General features: G+C 45.0%; 1 protein-coding gene across 1 annotated transcript in view; it reads left to right on the top strand.

Annotated features, from left to right (window-relative positions):
- tenm1 (teneurin transmembrane protein 1) overlaps nucleotides 1-25,987 on the top strand; it is a 425,652-nt gene that overhangs the window by 350,326 nt on the left and 49,339 nt on the right. The window contains exons 25-29 of the mRNA XM_079512339.1: nucleotides 5,863-5,946; nucleotides 11,244-11,438; nucleotides 12,907-12,994; nucleotides 18,759-18,958; nucleotides 23,569-23,882. Coding sequence (XP_079368465.1) covers nucleotides 5,863-5,946; nucleotides 11,244-11,438; nucleotides 12,907-12,994; nucleotides 18,759-18,958; nucleotides 23,569-23,882 — 881 coding nt within the window. The remainder of the gene's footprint in view (nucleotides 1-5,862; nucleotides 5,947-11,243; nucleotides 11,439-12,906; nucleotides 12,995-18,758; nucleotides 18,959-23,568; nucleotides 23,883-25,987) is intronic.

The raw sequence follows: 25,987 nt of genomic DNA on the forward strand, positions 1-25,987 counted from the left end.
AACGTGTTTGTTGAGACACGGGTCTCAACAAACCGTATTTTGAGGTCGGGTCTATAATGCACTATAAGCACATTTATAATGCATTATAGTCCTAATGCTCTCATAAGGTAACACTCGTAATCAAATGTTTATAATTATGCATACAACCTATAATCAGGGGTGAAAGTGGGCCGGAACGGTCCGGAACTCCGACCCGGTAAGACATGACCGGCCGGAGCGCACCGGAGCTATCAAAATACTATATGCCACGGTGCCCACAAACGCATGTCCAAGAGGAAAACAATCAAAACATAATCTACTAACGTCAGAATCGGGGTTTCTTAATAAAAAGTGCTTCTGAATTGTAACAGTGTGTTTGTGTCAGCCAGCGTAATGATCCGTTGTTATTTTAATAATCCACCACCGCACGGCACGGACTGGAGGAGAAGAGTTTGGTTTCTCCCTTCGGTTCGCTCGCGCCTCGCAGCAGCGCCGTGCAGACAGTACCAGTTCACTTTGCAGGTTGGAAATCCGCTATAGAGCGGATACGGAAACGGACGTTTGTCTGACTAAGGTATACGTGCAAATGACCGGATATAGAAGGCGGGCTCTCTAATCCACTAACGTTCAAACCATGTTTCTGGTTGGCTGACAAGACTGGCACAACGCAATACTTAGTTCTGATTGGTTCATAAAAAACAAAAAAAACAAAACAGGAAACTAATAATGAAATGCCGGTGGCAACTGTTTTGAGAAGTAAACTAAAAAGTCAGCAGAAGAATGCGCTAAAAATATATATAAGCAAAATGGCAACGCAAATTAGCTCAGCTCTTTAAGAGAAAGGAAAGAGTTGAAGAAGATAATGTCATTAAAGACAAAGTTAGAAAAACAACCAAGACCATACACTGTATGGTCTTGGTTGTTTTTCTAACTTTGTCTTTAATGACATTATCTTCTTCAACTCTTAGTTGCATGACAGAGAGTGACAGATGGGGAGGAGGAGGCAGAAGTGGCAGCAGGACCAGCATCAAGCACAGGTAATAATAATAATAATAATATTATGAAATTCCTGATATTATATCAGGAATTTTATAGCACAGTATAACTGTGCAAAAAAAAGCAGTTTTCTATGCATTTCAGGGGTACTGTGGGTTTACTTTGAACCCCAAATGTTATTGGCACAGTATAAAAAAAAGCAGTTTTCTATGCATTTCAGGGGTACTGTGGGGTTTGAACCCCCAATTTTTTAATTGGCTGTGCCAAAAAAAAGCAGTTTTCTATGCATGTCAGGGGTACTGTGGGGTTTGAACCCCCAATTTTTTTTGGGCCGCGCCGCTTTGCGGCGCGTCCGGGTGTCGTCGCAGAATGAAATTTCTAGGAGCTCCTGTAAGAAATGAAAGCCACTTTCACCCCTGCCTATAATAAAGACACTTTATATCTGACTATAGTTATAATGCTGTTCCACTGATAATGACGTATTATAGTGCTGGTCATAATGCATGCATACAAAGTTATATTATAACTTTGTTATAAGTTGTCATACATGATTATAAACATTAGTGTTACACAAGTGTCATAATTCCTCATAAGCTCATTATAAATGTGCTTATAATGCGTTATAGACCCAACCTAAATGTACAATGTTACCAAAAGGGTTTAAAAAATCGCACGTATGTCAAAATAGCACTTCTATCAAGTGGTCAGATGAGTGGTCAGATGAGTGGTTAGATGAGTGGTTAGATGAGTGGGTCGCAAACGCTTCTCTGACCCAGAAAAGGTGGAGAACCACTGTCAAGTCATAGATCAGTGGTTCTTAAAGTGGGAATCCGGGGACCCCCAGGAGTCCTTGGGTGGGGGGTTCCGGGGACCCCCAGGAGTCCTTGGGTAGCGGGTTCCGGGGACCCCCAGGAGTCCTTGGGTGGGGGGTTCCGGGGACCCCCAGGAGTCCTTGGGTGGGGGGTTCCGGGGACCCCCAGGAGTCCTTGGGTAGCGGGTTCCGGGGACCCCCAGGAGTCCTTGGGTGGGGGGTTCCGGGGACCCCCAGGAGTCCTTGGGTGGGGGGTTCCGGGGACCCCCAGGAGTCCTTGGGTAGCGGGTTCCGGGGACCCCCAGGAGTCCTTGGGTGGGGGGTTCCGGGGACCCCCAGGAGTCCTTGGGTAGGGGGTTCCGGGGACCCCCAGGAGTCCTTGGGTGGGGGGTTCCGGGGACCCCCAGGAGTCCTTGGGTGGGGGGTTCCGGGGACCCCCAGGAGTCCTTGGGTGGGGGGTTCCGGGGACCCCCAGGAGTCCTTGGGTGGGGGGTTCCGGGGACCCCCAGGAGTCCTTGGGTGGGGGGTTCCGGGGACCCCCAGGAGTCCTTGGGTGGGGGGCTCCCGGGACCCCCAGGAGTCCTTGGGTGGGGGGTTCCCGGGACCCCCAGGAGTCCTTGGGTGGGGGGCTCCCGGGACCCCCAGGAGTCCTTGGGTGGGGGGTTCCGGGGACCCCCAGGAGTCCTTGGATGGGGGGCTCCCGGGACCCCCAGGAGTCCTTGGGTGGGGGGTTCCCGGGACCCCCAGGAGTCCTTGGGTGGGGGGCTCCCGGGACCCCCAGGAGTCCTTGGGTGGGGGGTTCCGGGGACCCCCAGGAGTCCTTGGGTGGGGGGTTCCGGGGACCCCCAGGAGTCCTTGGGTGGGGGGTTCCGGGGACCCCCAGGAGTCCTTGGGTGGGGGGTTCCGGGGACCCCCAGGAGTCCTTGGGTGGGGGGTTCCGGGGACCCCCAGGAGTCCTTGGGTGGGGGGTTCCGGGGACCCCCAGGAGTCCTTGGGTGGGGGGTTCCGGGGACCCCCAGGAGTCCTTGGGTGGGGGGCTCCCGGGACCCCCAGGAGTCCTTGGGTGGGGGGTTCCCGGGACCCCCAGGAGTCCTTGGGTGGGGGGCTCCCGGGACCCCCAGGAGTCCTTGGGTGGGGGGTTCCGGGGACCCCCAGGAGTCCTTGGATGGGGGGTTCCCGGGACCCCCAGGAGTCCTTGGGTAGGGGGTTCCGGGGACCCCCAAGGAGTCCTTGGGTGGGGGGCTCCCGGGACCCCCAGGAGTCCTTGGGTGGGGGGTTCCGTGGACCCCCAGGAGTCCTTGGGTGGGGGGTTCCGTGGACCCCCAGGAGTCCTTGGGTGGGGAGCTCCCGGGACCCCCAGGAGTCCTTGGGTGGGGGGTTCCGTGGACCCCCAGGAGTCCTTGGGTGGGGGGTTCCGTGGACCCCCAGGAGTCCTTGGGTGGGGAGCTCCCGGGACCCCCAGGAGTCCTTGGGTAGCGGGTTCCGGGGACCCCCAAGGAGTCCTTGGGTGGGGGGCTCCCGGGACCCCCAGGAGTCCTTGGGTGGGGGGTTCCGTGGACCCCCAGGAGTCCTTTGGTGGGGGGTTCCGGGGACCCCCAGGAGTCCTTGGGTAGCGGGTTCCGGGGACCCCCAAGGAGTCCTTGGGTGGGGGGTTCCGGGGACCCCCTACCCAAGGAGTCCTTGGGTGGGGGGCTCCCGGGACCCCCAGGAGTCCTTGGGTGGGGGGTTCCGGGGACCCCCAGGAGTCCTTGGGTGGGGGGTTCCGGGGACCCCCAGGAGTCCTTGGGTGGGGGGTTCCGGGGACCCCCAGGAGTCCTTGGGTGGAGGGCTCCCAGGACCCCCAGGAGTCCTTGGGTGGGGGGTTCCGGGGACCCCCAGGAGTCCTTGGGTGGGGGGTTCCGGGGACCCCCAGGAGTCCTTGGGTGGGGGGTTCCGGGGACCCCCAGGAGTCCTTGGGTGGGGGGTTCCGGGGACCCCCAGGAGTCCTTGGGTGGGGGGTTCCGGGGACCCCCAGGAGTCCTTGGGTGGGGGGCTCCCGGGACCCCCAGGAGTCCTTGGGTGGGGGGTTCCGGGGACCCCCAGGAGTCCTTGGATGGGGGGTTCCGGGGACCCCCAGGAGTCCTTGGGTGGGGGGTTCCGGGGACCCCCAGGAGTCCTTGGGTAGGGGGTTCCGGGGACCCCCAAGAGTCCTTGGGTGGGGGGTTCCGGGGACCCCCAGGAGTCCTTGGGTGGGGGGTTCCCGGGACCCCCAGGAGTCCTTGGGTGGGGGGCCCCGGAAAATGTACTTGACATAGCATCACAATCATCCTAACCACTTTATCCATTTACATCTTTTTTTTTCTGTTCAGATTTAATTTTTTTGTTATGTTTTGTTTAGTTTAGTTTAGTTCTCTGTTATGATTGTTTTTTTTAAGTATATTTGAGGTGGTGTCGTATCATCCCATGATGGATGGGCCACGATCATTGATTGATTGATTGATTGATTGATTGATTCATTAATATTTGATGGCTTGTAAAAAATAGCAGAAATACAAGCTCACAGTGTGTCACTTCGTACCACGCGGTGAGCTATTTTTGCAAATATTTGACAAAATAAATGTAATTAATCTTCCCTTTTGGTGGTCGCTGGCACAAAACATTTTCAGATCGGGGTCCGCGGCCAAATTAATATACTTGACATGAAAAAGTTTGCTAACTATACTAATGACTGGAGTCATAGGCTGCCGAGGCTGGCCACATGACGTCCCAGAGTCACACTGGAGTCCTGCTGTTCCCATGTCGCTGATGTTGGGGTATTTGTCGAGTACATTTCCATATACTTCCTCTGCGTTCCCCGTCCTAAGCACTGCATTAGTAGCAGTGGAGGCCATTAATAGGGCACCCGGGGAGCAGTGGATCCCCAGACATGTTTAGATTTCCTTTAATAACAAGTATGTCCCCGGGGGTCCAGCAACAATAACACCAAAACATTATCTCTGCATAGAAAGCAGATAGCAGTGGAGGGGGAGGGATAATATAAGAGTTTATCTCTTATAGCTATAACTACACTCAAGATGATTTTAGCACGTTGAATTTCTATTATCGGGATCACCGAGAATATCCGCAGATACGTGAGTGTGAATATCCTCATGTGGGACAAAACGGCATATTTTGATGATTATCTGCATGTTATCGGCGTGTGTGTGTGTGTGTGTGTGTGCGTGTGTGTGTGTGTGTGTGCGAGTGCGAGTGTGTGTGTGTGCGTGCGTGTGTGTGTGCATGCACGCACACACACATGTGTATGTGTGCGCTTGTGTGTGTATAGTATACTGTATGAATCTATAATTACACATAGATACATACAAAAATAAAACTGTAACATGGGATGGGATGGAGGACATAGACTGAGAGCAAAGGTTTGTAAGGACTTAAACAACAATTATGAAACAATGATTATGAATTATTATGAATCTTATCACTTTCTAACTTAAGAAAAGACATAACATCCCGAAGCCACATGAAAACAGATGGAGCCTCGGGAGGCCAACACAGAGGTATAAGTCTAATTATGTGCGACTGTGCCTAATTAATCTGTTTGTGCTGTATCAACCTGTAATGGAGTCTTAACAGGCAATAAGCGAACACTAAAACATCTGAACAAAAGCGTGTGTGTACAGTACAGTGGGTGGGTGGGTTGGGTGGGTAGATAGTTGAGCCTGACAATGTGGTGATACTCTTTGAACCTTAAGCTTGTGTACAACGTGCACGATTTCTTTTTGCACCTTATAATGTATAAATATCATGTACAGTTCATACCTGCTGCACCTTACTGTATGTCTAACCTCATACATGCTACGAGAGGTGGACATGCTTTGTGTATATACTGTGTTGTAGCAACGTAGACATCTTTTTTTCCTCTTCTGTTCTTTCTCCTTGCTCCCCATCCTCCCCTACTCCTTTTTCCCGCTTTTTTCCCCTCTTTGTAGAAATAACAAAACGATGGAGCTTGCACAAAAACAACTTTCACCCACTGTGTTACACCTGTAAACCTAGCTGTGACATGACAACGAAGCTGATCTTTGTTTGGTATGTTGCAGGTGCGTCTAGAGTGGCCTACGGACCTGGCTGTCAACCCTCTAGATAACTCACTCTACATCCTGGACAACAACATAGTACTACAGGTATACATACACATACACACGCATGCATGCATACATGCACACGCACACACACACAAGCGCATGCACAAATACTGTATATATACACACTGTATTATTTCATACAGAAGGATGGTCTTCCTGCTTTCTTTGTCGCACCTCCAACGGCGCCATGGTGGACTATGTATCGTCGCTGTCGAGTGGAAACCTTGTATGTCCAAAACCGTTTCCCGTTTTCACGAAATGGATAAAAAAAGGAGCTGTGTTCCAATGGATCATATGCAGTTATTATTTATTCACAAGCTCTTGTTAATACTTTTCATTGGTTAAATATTTATAAAACCCAGAGACAGACAGCTACCACTTTCACTTTCAAAATGCAACGCCAAAATCTTTCATTTATTTATTTAGTTGATAGAAACAAGAAATATGAAGAGAATGGGTAGTAGGGGTGTGACATGTAGCAATTGGTCCTGCTGGCCAGCAATCAAAGTAGTTTCAGAGTATTTGAAGCCATGTGGTACCCTCTCCTATTTTTTATGGTACAATTACAGTCTATGGAAATATCAAATACATATTTTAAATGAATTATATTGCGCTTTAAATGAAATATATGGCTAATTGCGCATTAGCCATGTTTATGGCTAATGCATTTATTTTTGTAAAACATGCACGTAAAGAGGGAGGTGAAATGTTGCATTTTAGAATGTAATAACTCCATTAGAACTTACAACTCAATCAATTTATCACATATCTAGGGTACATCAGGTGTAAAAGAGTGTGTTTAATTATTTTTTAATTATAATTTAATTATAAGTGTCCCATGAAAAGATATTGTAGCTTATAATTATAATTTAACCAATTTGTTATCTTTGGCAGTGTGTGGATTTATTCTATTATTGTTGATGTCTCTTTGCCTTTTATCTAGGTGTGCGAAAGCTTTTATATACCATTCTTCATTAAATTCACATTCAGTTTGTTTCATTCTCTTACGACTGTACAGGCTCCATTCACTTCAAGTTAAATATACAGTATATATAATTTTAATATATTATTACAAATGCCTGAGGAAGACCATGTGTGACAGAAATGTTTCTTAAATAAATATTCATGTACTGTGTAAACTGTTAAATATTAGAAGATATTTGAACAAGATAGACATGTTCAGAGACGGGTCTCCTGGTCGCAGCGAACGTATTTCCTGTAGCAGAGACATATCTGTGGTGTAAACAGGCAGGTCTTCTACTACATTGAATGGTAGAGTGACTGATGTTAGTCTGCTCAAACGTTACTCTTTTACCTGCTTTTTACTAACACTAACTAAACATACTAAGCATTTAAAGTATGAGGTATAAAGTACAGCAGCCTTGTGTTCAAGACAGAAAGATTGGGAAAGATGGTAAGACTGACGTTATGTATCTTTCAGGACCTTTAACTGCTTCGTCTCAACCATTACTCTATGGCTCTGGTCTCAGCCACCGCAGTGTATTTTTTGACATTACGTTTTTCTCCAAAGTTGAATGTTGCCACTACTGTTGGAGCAGCCATAAACTACACAGGTTCATCCCGATGTTCTGGGCATCTTTGTAAAGTTTGTGTTAGTAAAAAGCAGGTAAAAGACTAACGTTTGAGCAGACTAACATCAGTCCCTCTACCATACAATGTAGTAGAAGACCTGCCTGTTTACACCACAGATATGTCGTCTCCGCCTACAGGAAATACGTCCGCTGCGACCATGAGACCCGTCTCTGAACGTGTCCATAGACTAACGTGTTTCAGAGAGCCAATGCAGTTAAAAAAGAAGATAAATAGCCTAATCCATGTCAAAGGGTATAGCATATTTAATGATTTTAGAATGTATCCAATATACCTAATGAACCGTAATATTCTCAACAACGATGCAGTTAATTTAGTGTAACGTTACTCAATGTCTCGTACGTCAGCTTATAATGATAATTTATTATCTATTTAGTGGGCAAATATAATTAAACAGAATGTGCATGTGCCCACACGCACACGCACACGCACACGCACACGCACACGCACACACACACACACACACACACACACACACACACACACACACACACACACACACACACACACGGGTGTTCAGCCTGCCACTCTGAAGCGTCATGCCTAATTTATACAGTGTGACAACGAGTCACGATGCAACACGATGCATGCATAAAAAATAGGTCCTCTATTATTATCTGGTGCATTGGAAGTGATTTTCAGCTTTCAGCAGGGGGCGTTGTGGCTGGGGCGGGGGTGGGATTATTATTATTGTTGTTGTTGTTATTATTATTATTATTATTATTATTATTATTATTATTATTGTTGTTGTTGTTGTTGTTGTTGTTGTTGTTGTTATTCAGACATTTGGTGCATCTACTTCTAGTCGTTATGAAATGAAAACATTTTCAATGATGGTCAATGTGCTGTGGCAAATCACACATGTTTGTGGTTGGAAACTCTCACCACGAGAGCTGTCCTCTGTATTTACAGATACAGATACTCTCGTGTGGAAATCACTAAAGCAATTTCTGTCCTCTAGTCTGAGACATAGCTCACCTAAATATATAGGCTGGCATACTGCATGGCTACTACAGTGAAAACGGTATACACTATACAGCAGTGTCTGCTGTGAGGCAGAAGAACCTTGTTATCTCTGTATTTCAGCTTTTTCAGGTTTGTTTTAAATAAATGCCTTATACATCAACAAAATAGCCGACCTGCTACGTACCTCACAACACCTTGAGAGACGAGGTGTTGTGAGCTCATAGATCGGCTATTGTCACATTTTAATTGTTGTTAAAATATATATATATGATATATAATATGCACCAAGTCTCTGTCTGTACGTATACGGCTGTAATCCACGTAACTCGGGACACACGTGACACACACGTTCCACACCCACACAGGGAGTGTGGTGTCGAGTCAGTCCGACCCGCGGTTGTCCAGAGCGGCCACAAAAGGCCTCTGTCCGGGCTCTGCACCTGATCACCCCTAAAAAGGAACGGTTTTGAACATGAGGTTTTCACCCGACAGTGAGGATGGTAAAATTGGGCACATATTTCTACTGTTGAAAGGCACAATAGATCTTTACCATCCAGCCCTAAATCTATGAATCATTCATACCATTCTGGCGTACTCTATCATTTTAGAAACGTATTAACTACAACAGAGAAATATTGTAAAGGCCACATGAAACGGATAGCAGATTCCACTTATTTCAGTATGTCCAATAAAACAGGGAGCTGGGGGGACTTGTCGCACATATTGATGTGTGTTTACAGTTGCCCGCGGTGAACTTGCGTTCATGCCAGATTGACAGACAGCATTAGGGTTTAGAAGGAAACCGAAAAACACTGTGAAGTTACCACGACCAAAAAAACAGTAATAACTTTCAATTGTAGTGTGTTTAATTGAGGTGTCACTGTGTGCCAACATGAAGTTAACTGTACAGAGCTGTGCATGCGGCCCACAGAAACCATGTCTTTACTTACTCACATCCCTTTCACTACAGTATTGTGTACAATATTATTAAGTTACCACTGCGTCAGGTTCTAATGCAGTGGTGTTCCCAAGCGGAATACAGGTGTGCCACGGACACAACTGGCCATGTTCAGGGGAGGGTGGCAGGGGCGCCTAACTTCGTTTCCAGGTGGGGGAGCACAGATTTGGACTCATGCGCGCGCGTAGCGCGCGCGCAAAAATGCGCGTGCATGTGCCTCGTGCACGCGCGTTTTCGCGCATTTTCACAAGGAAAAGTGGCTTTTACTTTCCCTCTCCACACGCAAGTTATATGAACAAACTGACAAAATGCATCATAAAAAGGCATAGGCCTATTTAGGCTACACATGACATTGGCAAGGCGCCGATATCAAAACAAAACATATAAATTATAGCCCTATTATACAACAGACGAGCTGACAGCGCAGCGCGCTTGGGCTCGGCGACCCCGGTGTTGTATCGTCATCATTCATCATAGATCCCTCCCCGTCAGAATCTAATATCTAACATTAAATTGCAGCAGCATTCAGCAGTTCAGTTGGCACGGCGGCCATAGTAATTAGTAAATACTATATTATTTCTCACTGCAATAGTGACTATTAGAGAAATAATATAGTTAAATTGTAAATGCTTTACCTTAAACCCCAAATGTGCTCTTGCGCTCCGGGGTGGTTAATTCCCTCATCATGGCATTTACTGTATATCCAACGTGAGTTACGTGTCCAGAATGTCATTATGTAGGCTACGTGAGATGGACACTGCTGCTTGCGCTGCTGCTGCTGCTGCTGCTGTTGTTTTTATTATTGTCCTCCTTCTCCTCCAACAACGTTAGCACTCGTTCCCTGCTGAACACTGCTGCTGGTGCCCATGAAGGCCAAGGGTTCATTAACTAGACTTGATTTGGGCTTGGACCCACCAAATAAATCACTCATTCTCTTCTGAGCCATGTTGACAACAACAACACACACATTCAGGCTGACCGGAGAAATTCAAATCCGTGCGCCCCGTGCGTAAAGGTAACCGGAAATAGCGTCAGCAGCAGAGCAGACACCAATCGCCATGTAGATTGCACTCATTGCAGAGCAAATTCCCAGCATGAGATTGAAGATCAGTTATGTTATTAGAGACATCGCTCGCGTGCACTACACGCGCGCCGCGCGTGCCGCGCTCACACTGTCACACACATAGACAAACACCCTCTCCTCCTCTCTCTCTCTCTCTCTCTCTCTCTCTCTCTCTCTCTCTCGCTGTCGCGCACCGTGCGCTTCGAGCGTGGCGGCGGCCGGGGGGGGGGGGGGGTGATAAATAGTGGTGTCGCGTTGCGACACCACTATTTCAAATGGTGCCGCAGCTGCTCCGTTTGCTCCATGGCTCAGGCGCGCCTGGAGGGTGGGTACTGTTGAATGGGAGGAGTGGGACGGCTGCGCTATGTCCTCCCGTTGAGGGCTCCTCACTGGCAGGTGAGCTACTCTAAATCAACCATTTGGGTGTTTATTCCTACTAACAACAACACTACATGTTAGGGCAGCAGTGTTGACAGATTATGCTGTTAGCAGAATACTGTATGTCTTGAGAGACAAAGGGGGACATTTTAAAACCAATGCTTTAATCACTTAAACCCTCTAGTCTTAGAGAACCAGACTTTAGTTAACTTACAACTATACTTTACAAAAATAGCAGATCTACGTTGTAGATCTACTATTTCTGGCCAATGTTTTCCCCAGAATAATGAGAATAGTCATGCTGGGGTTCAATTGGTTACTAAACACCAGCAGCTGACGTAATGTAATTGTACCCGCCAGGTGTCCGAGAGCCTGCAGGTACGCATCATAGCGGGCCGTCCCATCCACTGCCAGGTCCCGGGCATCGACCACCACCTGATGAGCCGGGCGGCGGTGCGCGCCACCCTGGAGGCGGCCAAGGCCATCGCCCTGTCCCACCTGGGGACCATGTTCATCGCTGAGACGGACGAGAGACGCATCAACCGCATCCAGCAGGTCACTCTGTCACTATTCCTCAAGCTACACACACACACACACACACACACACACACACACACACACACACACACACACACACACACACACACACACACACACACACACACACACACACACACACACACACACACACATTGCAAATATAATCTCAGTGCAAACCAGTTGAAAGGAGGATTTTCAAACCTCTATAAATCGGAATCCAGGAGAGCTGTCCTTGGTGGATTTCTGCCATCCACATTTCGGATTTAATTTGTGCCTTTGTACCGCAATTTGTGCCGCAATTTGTGCAATTTGTGCCTTTGTACCCCCCGTCTTTTAAAGTGAACGCGTATGCTGGCACTGGGAACTGGGGTTTATGCTAACAGCTAGCGGTAGAGATAGAGTTAAATAACGTTTTATTCTTTAAAGGACCACTTGAGCCATTTTCAAGCAATCTTCATAACATGAAGATAGTGGGGACAATTACATTGTAATTGGTCCTCACTAATGCTCATTATAAGATGGGATGGTTTCGGTCTAGGCCAACCTCATGTCAGCGGCCAAAGCTCTCCAGTAGACCAGGGGAATTTGATGTGTGCCACATCAAATTCCAACATATTTTGATTATCCATGAATAAAACCTTTTTTCCTTCTTTTTAAATATTTTCTTTTCACATTATAATGATCATTAGACTATAACCCACCTATCTCCCAGACTCCCTCCCCAGTCAGAGTTCAGAGTTTTAGTGAATGTTGAATGTGCAGGATGTAATTTATGCATACAAATGTTAGGGACTTTATTTATTTGACTATACATGTATTTTAAATAGTTTATTTTAAACTAAAAATACTCTCTCACACACTTATGCCAGATCACCCTCCTTAGTGCCAATGTTGCCACTGGTTTCTACGGTTGCCTACCCCTGATAGACAGTTCACACACCTGTCGACCAGCAACATCATCGGTATAGGCTGGTTTGGTCATTAAAAAGAAAAAACTAAAAAGATCAACTATACTAATTTATAAACTCGGTTGGTTGGACTATTTTATTTTATTTAACCTTTATTTAACCAGTAAAAACACATTGAGACTGTGTCTCTTTTACAAAAAAACATTTTTATAGCTGTGATAGAAAGGTTTCCATCAGCATGATGCCTGTGTAGAGTTTACTGAGCATTGTTAAAGGTCATTATTGCACACCTACTGTAGTTACACAAGACCTGTTGACGTGACGTCGTTCACGACTGTTTTATTTTCTCTTTCGTAACCATTTCATAAAAAGACATGTTTTGTAACAGGGTTCTTGTGTGTGTGTGTGTGTGTGTGTGTGTGTGTGTGTGTGTGTGTGTGTGTGTGTGTGTGTGTGTGTGTGTGTGTGTGTGTGTGTGTGTGTGTGTGTGTGTGTGTGTGTGTGTGTGTGTGTGTGTGTGTGTGTGTGTGTGTGTGTGTGTGTGTGTGTGTGTGTGTGTGTGTGTCACACTGCAGGTGTCCACCAACGGGGAGATATCTGTAATATCTGGAGCCCCCACTGACTGTGACTGTAAGATAGACCCCAACTGTGACTGCTTCTCCGGTGAGTTGTCACTCTCGCTCTCTCTCTCTCTCTCACACGCACTCGCACACTACATTCAAATACTTGAATTAAAGTGTGTGCGTGCGTGTGTATATAGAATGTGTGTTTATGGGTTTTTATGCTTTGTTGTGTAAATGTGTATGTGTATCATGTGTCTTAGCACACGCAATTTGATACAATATATTATGTAGTGCAGACTAACCCAAACCATTGAAAATAGCAGATCTACAAGCTCACAACGTGTTTACTTCTTAACAATTTGGGTGCCGGGGAATCTTTTCAGAATAAAGGCGCTAGAGTGCCAAGCAGATGAGGGAGATCTTACTCTGAAAACCCCCGCCTTTCATTTCCCCCCAAAACCGGGAGGTAAAATCTTCCTTTACCACATTACCGTCGTAAAACTGATCTTTCTTAACCAGGAGGTGAATGGTTGCGCGTGCGGCAAAACAGGTCCGGGACGGACGAGCAAGGCGGTGCCTAGCAACGGCCGCTGTCAAAAAAAAATGTTTTAGCGATCCCGTTTTACATAGATAAAAAAAGACCTTAAAGGAGAATTCCATGCTAGAAGGCTTTCTTACCTTTCGTTGCAGTTGTTAGGTCCACACCAAAGTGGTCAAGGTGTCATTTTGTGCAAAAACACATTATTGGCTATTTCCCCTACCCCACCGTAAGCCCTGAATGGGGTGCTGGGTTTTAGTGTTAATTTGCTTATTTCCATCGCTCGAAAATCTATTTTTTGGTATAAATCCTCTCTTCATAATGTCAACAGTATGTGTAGCATGACACTTTACTGCATAGTAACCCCGTTGCTGTGTTCCAGCCGTAAAGCGTGAAGTCTTGTCTATCGTGAGATCTCGCGATACTTTGTGAGCTCCATCCACTTGCATGGAGATGTGTCCACATGTCCCAGGCACCACGCGCTTTTATTTGGTAGGACGTGTGTGGATGTCCTAGGCATCATAAGATTTTTATTTTATTTATTCATGAAATTAATTTGAAGAAAATCATTGAATTTGTTTTTAATTCATGAAATGTTTTGATTTTTTTGAATGTTTTAGCTTGTTTTATATATAATATTAATTCAAAACAAAATATAGGAAACAAAAAATAAAGGGACCCATACAAATTAGTCCGTGGCGAACCCACATGGTTTGGGAACCACTAGTCGGTGTCCCCCTTCAATCCTCTCTCAGCTAAGGGGTCCTTAGTGGGTGTCCCTGCTTCAACCCTCTCTCAGCTAAGGGGTCCTTAGTGGGTGTCCCTGCTTCAACCCTCTTTCAGCTAAGGGGTCCTTAGTGGGTGTCCCTGCTTCAACCCTCTCTCAGCTAAGGGGTCCTTAGTGGGTGTCCCTGCTTCAAACCTCTTTCAGCTAAGGGGTCCTTAGTGGGTGTCCCTGCTTCAACCCTCTTTCAGCTAAGGGGTCCTTAGTGGGTGTCCCTGCTTCAACCCTCTCTCAGCTAAGGGGTCCTTAGTGGGTGTCCCTGCTTCAACTCTCTTTCAGCTAAGGGGTCCTTAGTGGGTGTCCCTGCTTCAACCCTCTTTCAGCTAAGGGGTCCTTAGTGGGTGTCCCTGCTTCAACCCTCTCTCAGCTAAGGGGTCCTTAGTGGGTATCCCTGCTTCAACCCTCTCTCAGCTAAGGGGTCCTTAGTGGGTGTCCCTGCTTCAACCCTCTTTCAGCTAAGGGGTCCTTAGTGGGTGTCCCTGCTTCAACCCTCTCTCAGCTAAGGGGTCCTTAGTGGGTATCCCTGCTTCAACCCTCTCTCAGCTAAGGGGTCCTTAGTGGGTGTCCCTGCTTCAACCCTCTCTCAGCTAAGGGGTCGTTTAAGACCCTGCTCTAACCTAAGAATGGTCTTTTAACCGCTCGCCCAATCACAGAGAGGCGACCTGAGATGGAATGGAACGGATGAAAGAGACGTTCCGAGCAGATGTTCTTTTGACAGGTCGACTACAGCCGCAGCTCTTATTGTAAATCTCCTAGGATGGGATTCTATCACTTAATTCCAGTCATAAAAATCTGTCCCCCTTTCTATTTGGAGACGGAGGGAAGTGTCTGCCACACACGGCACGGGCCAGTGGACTGTAACCATTCCTATTTGTCGGGGCGAACATTGCATATTTCCCATCGTGTCATGCTGTTAACAGATGATTACTCTCTTCATACGGCTCTACGCTTCGCCATAAACATGCATGCCACTCACACTGCGGCTGCTGCACACATGAACATATACATCAGGGCCTTTCACACGCTCTCATTGGACACACACCCGCTATGCACGCACACAAATGGATACACACTATGCACGCACACAAATGGATACACACTATGCACGCACACAAATGGACACACACCAAATATGCATCCACACACGCATCCACACACACACACACACACACACACACACACACACACACACACACACACATGAATGTGCATGGTGTCAGAAGATAAACAGCCCCCCCTGCGTTCAGCCATCAGAGGGTCACGACCCACTGCTGACAGGATCTGAAGGGCCTCGCCCACCTATTAGCCTTACGGACCACCGCAGCCATCTGTATACAGTCACGCACGCACACACACACACACACACACACACACACACACACACACACATACACACGCATATGCAAACGCACATGCACACACACACACACACACACGCGCGCGCGCGCGCACACACACACACACACACACACACACACACACACACACACACACACACACACACACACACACACACACACACACACACACACACACACACACACACACACACACACACACCCCATCTGATACGGCTATAAGGTCTCTCTTTTAAGGCGATCACATTCCCTCTACAGGGGAGCAGTGCTATCCCAACTGGCCACAGTTCTGAGCAACGCAGATAAAGAAAAAGTCCTGCAACAACATTTTATTATGTTTTTTAGTGTATTTATGTGTGTGGTGTTGGTATTTGTGCTGAATCTGTCCAGGAAACTGATGAAACCGCTAATCAGGCTTTTTATCAAATTGCTGTTTGACATTTAGGAATGTAGTAGTTTACAATAGAATAGATTTAGAATAGACTTTGTTTGACATTTAGGAATGTAGTAGTTTACAAGAGAATAGATTTAGAATAGAATGTAGTAGTTTACAATAGATTTAGAATAGAATGTGGTAGTTTACAATAGAATAGATGTAGAATAGAATGTAGTAGTTTACAATAGAATAGATTTAGAATGGAATGTAGTAGTTTACAATATAATAGATTTATAATGTAGTAGTTTACAATAGAATAGATTTAGAATGTAGTAGTTTATAATATAATAGATTTAGAATGTAGTAGTTTACAATATAATAGATTTAGAATGTAGTAGTTTACAATAGAATAGATTTAGAATGTAGTAGTTTACAATATAATAGATTTAGAATGTAGTAGTTTACAATAGAATAGATTTAGAATGTAGTAGTTTACAATAGAATAGATTTAGAATGTAGTAGTGTACAATATAATAGATTTAGAATGTAGTAGTTTACAATAGAATAGATTTAGAATGTAGTAGTTTACAATAGAATAGATTTAGAATGTAGTAGTTTAAAATAGAATAGATTTAGAATGTAGTAGTGTACAATAGAATAGATTTAGAATGTAGTAGTTTACAGTAGAATAGATTTAGAATGTAGTAGTTTAAAATAGAATAGATTTAGAATGTAGTAGTTTACAATAGAATAGATTTAGAATGTAGTAGTGTACAATAGAATAGATTTAGAATGTAGTAGTTTACGGGTGCAGTACGTTGTTCAGACTAGTCATTGGTCCGACAAATGACAACCCACCTCATCTCCTAACCTAACCATAACCACAAGCACGGGAGCAGACGCTAGTCGGACTAATGCCCTGTCTAAATTACATGCGGTACCCGTCGTTTACAATAGAATAGATTTAGAATAGACTTTGTTTGCCATTTGCACAAATGTGCAGGACATCTTGGAGCTCAGCTCCCAGGGTCAGCATTTAAAAAAAGACAGAAAATACAGACAGACAGAAAGAACATCCAATAGTCTAACCATTATAAAGCCCTAGCCTTCCAAACTAATAGCCAATTACAAGCTCACAACGTGTCGGGTTGCTATTTCCACCAAATGTTTGCCTATTTTTTATGAATGTTTGCCAATTCTTCTGAATGTTGGCCTATATGATGATGACATGCTAAGAATAGGGACGCTAGGCTTCAATGTGGTTAAATAACATTTACATTCTCCCAAAAAGCCCAAAACATTCCTCTAATGCCACAGCCTGTCTGTGAGCGCATCTCACTTCATTGGCAGTGGCCGCTGGGAAGCTGGGCGTGATGTTTAAGGCCAAATATAATACTGAATGTACTGTATGATTCTCAATGAGAATACGGAACACCAACCAATCTTGTCAAAGGATGAATCCATTATCAAAGAAGTAGCTGATTTTAAATACAGTACCCGGGGTCCTGTATGGCAGACAGTACGAAGGACTTTCTCATCAGAACGGGTCAAGACTGGACAGCCTGTAACAAGCTATAAAAATGCTACGTAGCTGTCAGGAGTCCCGAGAGCTACCTAGATATCTCTTTTTAGAGCCTGTGTTGAAAGCATCCCAGCTACTGTACGCTTCTGAAACATGGACAGCGAAGGGGGAACTTGAGAAGTGTCTGGATGGCACAAGGCTGCTCTATGAGTGCAGAATATGTCCTGGAAATGGCCGCTCAACTAAAGGAGATGTACAGTACAGTACAGTATGGAGACATACTGTACCACTACACTACTGTGGCCCAAAGATGTGCTGCTTTTGCTGGACATTTCTACAGAGATTATACCCAGATCATCTCTGTCTTCTGCTGACTTCCATGTTCCACTAGAGGAAGAAGCTCATTTATTGACATATTGTTGCTGTCTGTAGAAACCTTGTACGGTAGGTTCAAAACACAACCTGCGTTCCAATAGATCCAATGTAGTTATTATTAGTCACAAGACACACAAGACAGATTTTACCACTTGCTGTGGTTAAATCGTCCCTATAGACCAATTATTTGTTTACAAACATTGAGACTGCACGCGCAGGTTGCAATAAATTCCCAACAGATCCGGGCCTGTTGTTTTGGGCAGCACTGGTTTCGGTTCACTCAACGTCCTCCTGTGTGTTCTGATGGGTTAGGCTCCCTAGTGAGATATACGGTATATACAGTACATCGTTGTGCAGCGGTTTTGCATCGTCTAATTATGCTCATTTTATGAGCGGTCAAGGTCTTATTTCTTTTGAAGGCAGCATGCATGAAGGCATGCATGCATGCAGTGAAACATTGTCTGATAATGAAGGCATCTATTTTGTGAATGTTATTATAGGTGAAAATCTTTGGGACATCTCATAGTAATGTTAATGTTTTTATAATGCCATAAACTTAACGTAATAATAATAATAATAATCATGCTTTAACCAATTATTAACTTACATTGTGTGCGTGTATATCTGCTATAGTTGCTATTTTGGAAAGGTTTGGCCATTTTTGGACATGCCTTTAATGGGCATACCAGGTTGTTTAAGGACACTATTCCAGGAAATAAAATCTTAGGTCTTACAACATTTTGATCACCCCTTCTAGTACAGTATAAATGTGTGTTTCTAACTGCGTGCGTGCGTGCGTGCGTGCGTGTGCCTGCATGCATGCTTTAACTTTTGAAGAGACATCTTTTTTTCCCCCCAGCGTTTGATTTATCACCTTACCACGATTCATGTCCCCGCTATCCATCATCCAGGGGACGGAGGCTATGCCCGCGACGCTCGTCTCAAAGCGCCCTCCTCTCTGGCCGTGGCCCCCAACGGAACGCTGTACATCGCCGACCTGGGGAACATCCGCATCAGAGCCGTGAGCCCCAACCAGCCCCAGGCCAGTCCCCCTGGCAGCCTGGTGGAGATCAGCTCTCCCCTGGACCAGGAGCTCTACCTCTTCAGCCAGGTAGAAACACACTGATTCTTTTAGTTTTTACCCCTTTTTTTCTCAATAGAGGCGTATATCTTCTGTTGACTTTTCAAAATATATCACCATAAAAAAACATAAAATGATCTGACACATGTAGTCAGTTTTAACAGAACAGAACATACACCTAGACATCAATAAAACAAGAATTGATGACATCAATTAATTACCAGCTGCTGCCTTATATCCCATGGCTGAGAGGTCGGCTAGAGGCAAAATGTGTGTGGTTGCCTAGAGACGAGGCAGCTAATCAGGACGATAGGTTGTCAGTACAGCCAATGAGAAACATAGGTCTCAACTACAGCAAGTGGGCTAGAGAACATTGACCAGCTGTGCTTACACAGCAGCTGGTAAAGAGCACCAATCACAAACATCAAAAACGGACCAATCCACACAAGACAGTTACAACAGTACACTGCTGCACATAATTAGCATGGGATTCCACTGCTGCATAGAACTTGCCATGATTAAAGCAAACAATAATGTCGGTGGCTCAGGGGTTGCTGGTTGCAAGGTTGCCAGTTTGAACCCGGGCTCCCCCAGAGTTATCAACCACCTACACTCTGTGGTGGTAGAAGTACTCACTTTAATTTGACCACTTGAACCGTAGCATTCCCTAGTCTGGGGTGAACATTCAGCTAAATGATCCCATCAGCGATCAACATGCTCAGAAGGCATTGCATGGTGACACGTTGTGATCGTGTACATCGCCACAGCCTAATGTAGAGCCCTGGGGGAATCCGCTCAACGTGTATCCCTTCTTGTCACCTCTGTTGAATAGATGGCAGTTTACTAGGCAGATGTACAGTACTAGAAGCTTTGTTGAATAGACAGTGGTGTAATGGTACCACGGAACGCATACGCACATGCACGCACGTGCGCACGCGCCTACATGTGTGCATCGCGGCATGCGCACAGAACAGCTGATATAGCCTAAGCCTATATTTTTTATAGAGTATGAGAGTTTTAGACACAAACACAAAAGTAGACTTAAAATAATCAGACAAACGTCTTTACTGCACTGCAGTAGCGAAACTAAAACGTTTGCTTTGGACGAAATTACGAATGAATCTGTTCTTTGATGGTGGAGGAGGCATTCTTGTTGCGTGCAGAACACCCTACTGGAGCCATACTGCTGTGCTGTGTTGCTTACCGTGTATGAGAACGCATGCTCAGGTAACAGTTAAAGCTGTTTGCCATTTGAGTTCGGCACAGTACTTGACACAAGGGAGGGACGTCTTGGATAGTCTGGTGGCGCGAGGTTAGGTGCGTCTTCTCTTGAATCTAGGGGGACGCGTTCTAGCGTGCACGCACGTGCACCGTTCCATTCCGTACCTGCACACGTGCACGTCAAAAAAGTTTGGTACCATGGCGTGGTACTGTGTTCTACGAGCATGACACCACTGTGAATGGATGGCAGTTTACGCTCGCACGCCTGGGGTTCGCTCACGTCTAACGCCACACACCCTCATTGTTTTCCCGTGAATATCGTGTGTCCGAGTGAAAGACACACACAAAGCGTACATTTTGAACGAAGGCAGACAGCGATATGGACAGTATTCCGTCTCTTGTTCTCATGTTTATTTGTATTTTAAATCCGATCACAAATGTTGAAATGTTGTTTAGACAGATGAGTTCATTGTTTACTAGGGGTGTGCTGAAATATGGATATTGCGATATATATCAATACTTCCTCCCGTGATTTTTCATGCCATAGCAGGGAATCATAGCTTCAAATTGACATTGGTTGTTCAAGTTAAATTGATGTGTTGCTGTTATTACCATAAGCAATATTGTTATAAAGAAAAGTTAAAATGACCAGTGAGCACCTGCAACTGCACTGTTTAATATTTCATGAGGACTTGGTTTCAATACATGAGCCCAGTATTAACTGACACAAAATGTGATTTATTCATTATGATTGGTTTTTATAGCTGCCTCCTTCCAATAAAAGCCCGGTATCAGAATCGGTTGAGACAAATCAGTTGAGACAAATAAAAGTTGAGGATTCATAATTGAGGATTTACGGTATAAATTCCTGAATTTTATTTTCAGTTGCAGATATCGTAATATATCGTTGATGAAATCTCTGGCAATATATTGAATATTGCAATAATCGCAATATATCGAATATCGTGATATTATCATTATCGAGGGCCTAATATCGCCACATATATCGTATCGTGAGGTACCCATATCGTCCCACTCTATTGTTTACCTGGTATCCTAGTTTCTTTGCGGTACTACATTGCTCTCTTCGGAACTCTACTTATGTGACTATGTACCCTGTTGTGTTTATGTTTACTCTGCTCATTTCAATTTCACACTTGTAAGTCGCTCTGGGTAAGAGCTTCTGCTAACTGCTTGAATTGTAAATTGTAAGTATAGGGATTGTAAGTTTAAGTGTTTAAATAAAAGTAGCAAGGGAGTGTTTCTTCTGGTTGGTGGAGGGAAGGTACTATTGCTTCACCCATCTGATGACAGTGCTCCGATGGCTTTGATAAGTGCACGGGGGATGGGGCGGGGGACTGTCAGGGACACGTATTGGCATACAAATATACTTAGACTAAATTCATTTTAAGTTATTGTATGTATTCATTATGCAGAATTTCACAATCATATTGTTTGATTGTAATTTGTGATGCAATCACTTCTATTTTGCAGCTGTTAAAGGTCGGGCTGATGTACTGATTACTTTATATTCTGCTCAGTAGCTTAACCTTTACATATTTATCAGTCAGTGCACCGTTTCTATACAGTATATAAGCTAATTTAATAAACTGCAAAGAAACTAAAGCTGTCAAATAACTGTAGTGCAGCATAATGTTGTCCTCTGAGATGTAGTGGAGTACACGTTTAAAGTATAAACAAATGGATATACTCAAGTAATGTAAAACTACCTCACAATTGCATTTAATAACCGTACTTGAGTACCTTTCCCCCATTGCACTCATTCAGAACACTCTTACAAAGAATGTTCTGGGCAGTGGCGTGCACAGATAGACACTAGGGGGTGCTAGAGCACCTGCCCTTTTCCCTCTGGACAGCAATGTGCCAATTGAATTTTATTTTTTTATTTTTTTTACAATGTACAGTACTGTACAGTATGTGGACCATGGTGACACTGATTCATTCTTGATAAAAAGCTTCTAATATATTATTTATGCCCCAAAATCTATAAATCTCACACTATTAAGGCAACCGGACGGTTCCACACGCTGCACAAGGTGCCCTTTTTTTTACCAATAGGCTTTTAGCTCTTTGCACTCTGCTTTGTAAATAACATTTCCACATTATGCAGTGTTGGCTACTGCTATGGAGTGGAATATTGTGCTGGAGGCTGGCCGGCATCATCTCTGTGGCATGTGTTTCATGATCGCGTATTGTTATCTTGCCGGGTTTAAATCTGCCACCGCAAAGCCGAAGGCACGTGTCTATTCTATTCCCGTACAAGGTCAAGAATAACCTCCCTGCCTTCACATCCATACAACATCATAACACCATCTATATGAATTAGCACTGGGGTATGAATGTTACCATGGAAACAGAGCTTACAGTACATAAGGCCAGGAAAAGCAACCGTGAGCGGTATATGGTGTTAACTTTATTTATAACTTTATGCATTTTACCGAGTGGCGTCGCAGGATTCAACATGGCACAGCACCTCTGTGTTCTGCATGTCGTCCTTATTGAATCAAACTTCTGAGTAATGAAAGATAGAGTGGAGCGGAGATGAGAGACGGAGGGGAGATCATTTAGAGGTGGAGAGATAGTATCCCTTGCCTTAATATTGCATTTTTCATATCGTTCCTTAAAATATATATCTATCATATTAAAATGGCAAGATATATCATCAGACCGTCGCTCCTGGGCAGAAACCTTGTGCCTCCATATTTCATCTGTTGTTGTTTTTTCATATATTAATGCCCAAACATAGACAAAAAATAAACAAACTCGCCAGCTTATATATTATTGCTTCATGACACATTGTAGATGGGCGCTTTTTTGCTATTTTTTTAAAAAGCTGGATTTTTTGGGGGGGAAGAAAACTAAATCAACAAAATAATTTTGAAAACTTGGAATGGGACATTGCAAAATGAGTACTTTTACTTTTAGTACTTTAAGTACATTTTGATGCCATTACTTTTGTACTTTCACTCAAGTACATTTTGAATTCAGGACGTCCGAACTTGTAATGGAGTATTTCTATATTGCAGTTTAGATTTTTAGTGACACGTGACTTAACTCATTTACCCCCATCTGGTGTCTGAAAAGTGTACTCCAGCAGCGCTGCCAGTCATTTCATACGGCGACACTCCGAGACCCAGGAAGTGAATTATCGCTATGTAACGGTTGCGATTGTTATTTAATTCACCCAAAGCATACGTTTTGTAACCGCCGATATATCGTTTAGAGAAATGAGGCGCAAATCAAACTTGTTTTGAGCCAAAAAGAAGATTCTAAAAACTAGAACCGTAGCTAAGAACCTAGTTGTGAACCCTAATCGATTGATATAAAAAAAGGCGTCAAAAGGCGATCTCGGGCGCCGAGTGAGTTTTAATTGTCTTCCTGTCCGTGTGCCCATGCAGAACGGCTCCCACCTCCACACCAAGCACCTGATCACGGGTCACATCCTGTACAACTTCTCCTACGGCTCAGACGGCCAGCTGTCGGGGGTGACGTCCCGGGACGGGCGGGGCCTGCAGGTGAGGAGGGACGCCCACAGCGTGCCCCTGTGGCTGGCACTGCCCGGCGGACAGGTGTACTGGCTGTCGCTAAGCAACAGCGGGACGCTGCGCAAGGTGTCGGCGCAGGGTCACGACTTGGCCCACCTCACCTACCACGGCAACAGCGGTCTCCTGGCGACCAAGAGCGACGAGAACAGCTGGACCACCGTCTACGAGTGAGTTTGGTTTGTCTTTGTGGGGAGTTATACTCATCATACACTTTGTGTGTTTTGTTATGCTTCAGTCTGTACTTACATGTCGTTCTGTCTTTCTTTGCTCCTGTGTGTGTGTGTGCGTGTGCGTGTGCGTGTGCGTGTGCGTGTGCGTGCGTGCGTGTACACACACCGGAGCAAAGAAAGACAATTCGCTTATTTCCATCGCTCAAAATTATAATTTTTTTGTATATATCCTCTCTTCATAATGTAAATAATATCCAAAGCGGCACACTTTACTACTTATTTTGATGCAAATAAGCGAATTAGCACAACACCCCATAGCCCCATTCAATTCCCATTCAATGCAATTCATTGAGGGCTTATGGTAGGGGAAATAGCCAATAAGGAGTTTTTGCACAAAAAAACACCTGGACCTCTTTGGTGGGGACGTAACAACTAAGAAAGGTAAGAAAGCCTTCTAGAATGGAATTCTCCTTTAACTCTCTCTCTCTCTCTCTCTCTCTCTCTCTCTGTGTGTGTGTGTGTGTGTGTGTGTGTGTGTGTGTGTGTGTGTGTGTGTGTGTGTGTGTGTGTGTGTGTGTGTGTGTGTGTGTGTGTGTGTGTGTGTGTGTGTGTGTGTGTGTGTGTGTGTGTGTGTGCGTACGAGTGTGTGTGCACGCTTGTGTGCGCGGCGCGGGTGCGTGTGTGTGCGTGCATGTGTCTTTGCAGATGGATGTGACTGAAACATGGTGTGAGTTGTGTGAGTGCCATCTGGTGGCGAAATGTATGTGGGCATCACATGTAGCTGGAGGCAGAGACCATCTTCACTCTATCATTACTCTGCTGACAGATTAGCCCAGGCACTTCCCTGCTACTACTATTTACACACACACACACGCACGCAAGCACCGCACACACGCACCGGCCTGGATTATTCAGCGCTGGCAGCCCGGTCTCTGTCTCAAATTCCACAGCTGGATAATTACGTGTATAAATCACCTGTGACACTTCCTCTGTGCCACCATGAGAAAGAGAACCAAAGATAGTGTCCTTGTTTGTGTGCGTGTGCGTGTGTTTGTGTGTGTGTGTGTGTGTGTGTGTGTGCGCGTGCCCGGGCCTGTGCGTGTGTGTGTGTGTGTGTGTGCATTCAAGCACACATACGATTAAGTTGACAGTAACAATGTACATTTAAGTTTTTAAAAAGTGTAAGCTGTACTTTACTTTATACATTTCAAAGAGAAATATTGTAGGCAATTTTTTTTACTCCACTAAATTTCTAGGAAGGGAAAAAGTACATTATTAATGACTGTTGTAGGGTTGGGACTCGTTAGGATTTTAGCGGTTCTGGGTCCTTACCGGGTCCCTCTTAATGAGTCCGGCTCTTAACAGTTCTCTTAACCGCGGTTCCTATATATTATTATTTTTGCGGCCTGGTGACCACCAGTGGTAAATAGCTTGCGTGGGCCCGGAATTGGGTAGATTACTACTGCTTCCGTTTTCACCACTCGTTGGAGGCTCGCAGACCTCCATTGTAAGAAAAGGCTAATGTTAGCATTAGCTCACGCTAGCTATCTTTCTCGAGAAACGTTTATATTTCGATCGCGATGCCGTGACAAATCTGAAATCAGATTTAAACCGCGAATGTCTGATCAGCACAACGGACAGCGGCATAGTTTTTCAAGTAAAAAGCCATAGAAGATCCTTATTATAACAGTAGTCTATGCATGCGTGAGCACGTTGCGTGCGTGCAGGGGAGAGCTAGGCGTTACCTAGCAACCGGCTCAGGGCAAAAAGTTGTTTTTTAGCGGTAGCCATTTCAGATCCATATAAAGCGATATAATACGTATACTGTATACGTCAATCGCAGACAACAGATGGCTATTAAACACGTATATATGTCAATAGCAAACAATGTGTTAAAAGTCCTTAACCCATTTAGGCCTGACGTCAACATTTAAAAAATGTCTTCTAAATCATGAAAATTTTCTGAAAAACCTCATGTTTCTATATCAGTGGTTCTCAATATTTCATGTCAAGGACCCCAAAAATGATATGTAATTGGCCGCCGACCCACATCTGAAAATATGTTATTCCAGGAACCCCTCAGAAGCAAAGATTTGAGTTAA

The sequence above is a fragment of the Electrona antarctica genome, assembly GCF_951216825.1.
Source record: "Electrona antarctica genome assembly, chromosome: 1".
Taxonomy (NCBI): Eukaryota; Metazoa; Chordata; class Actinopteri; order Myctophiformes; family Myctophidae; genus Electrona; species Electrona antarctica.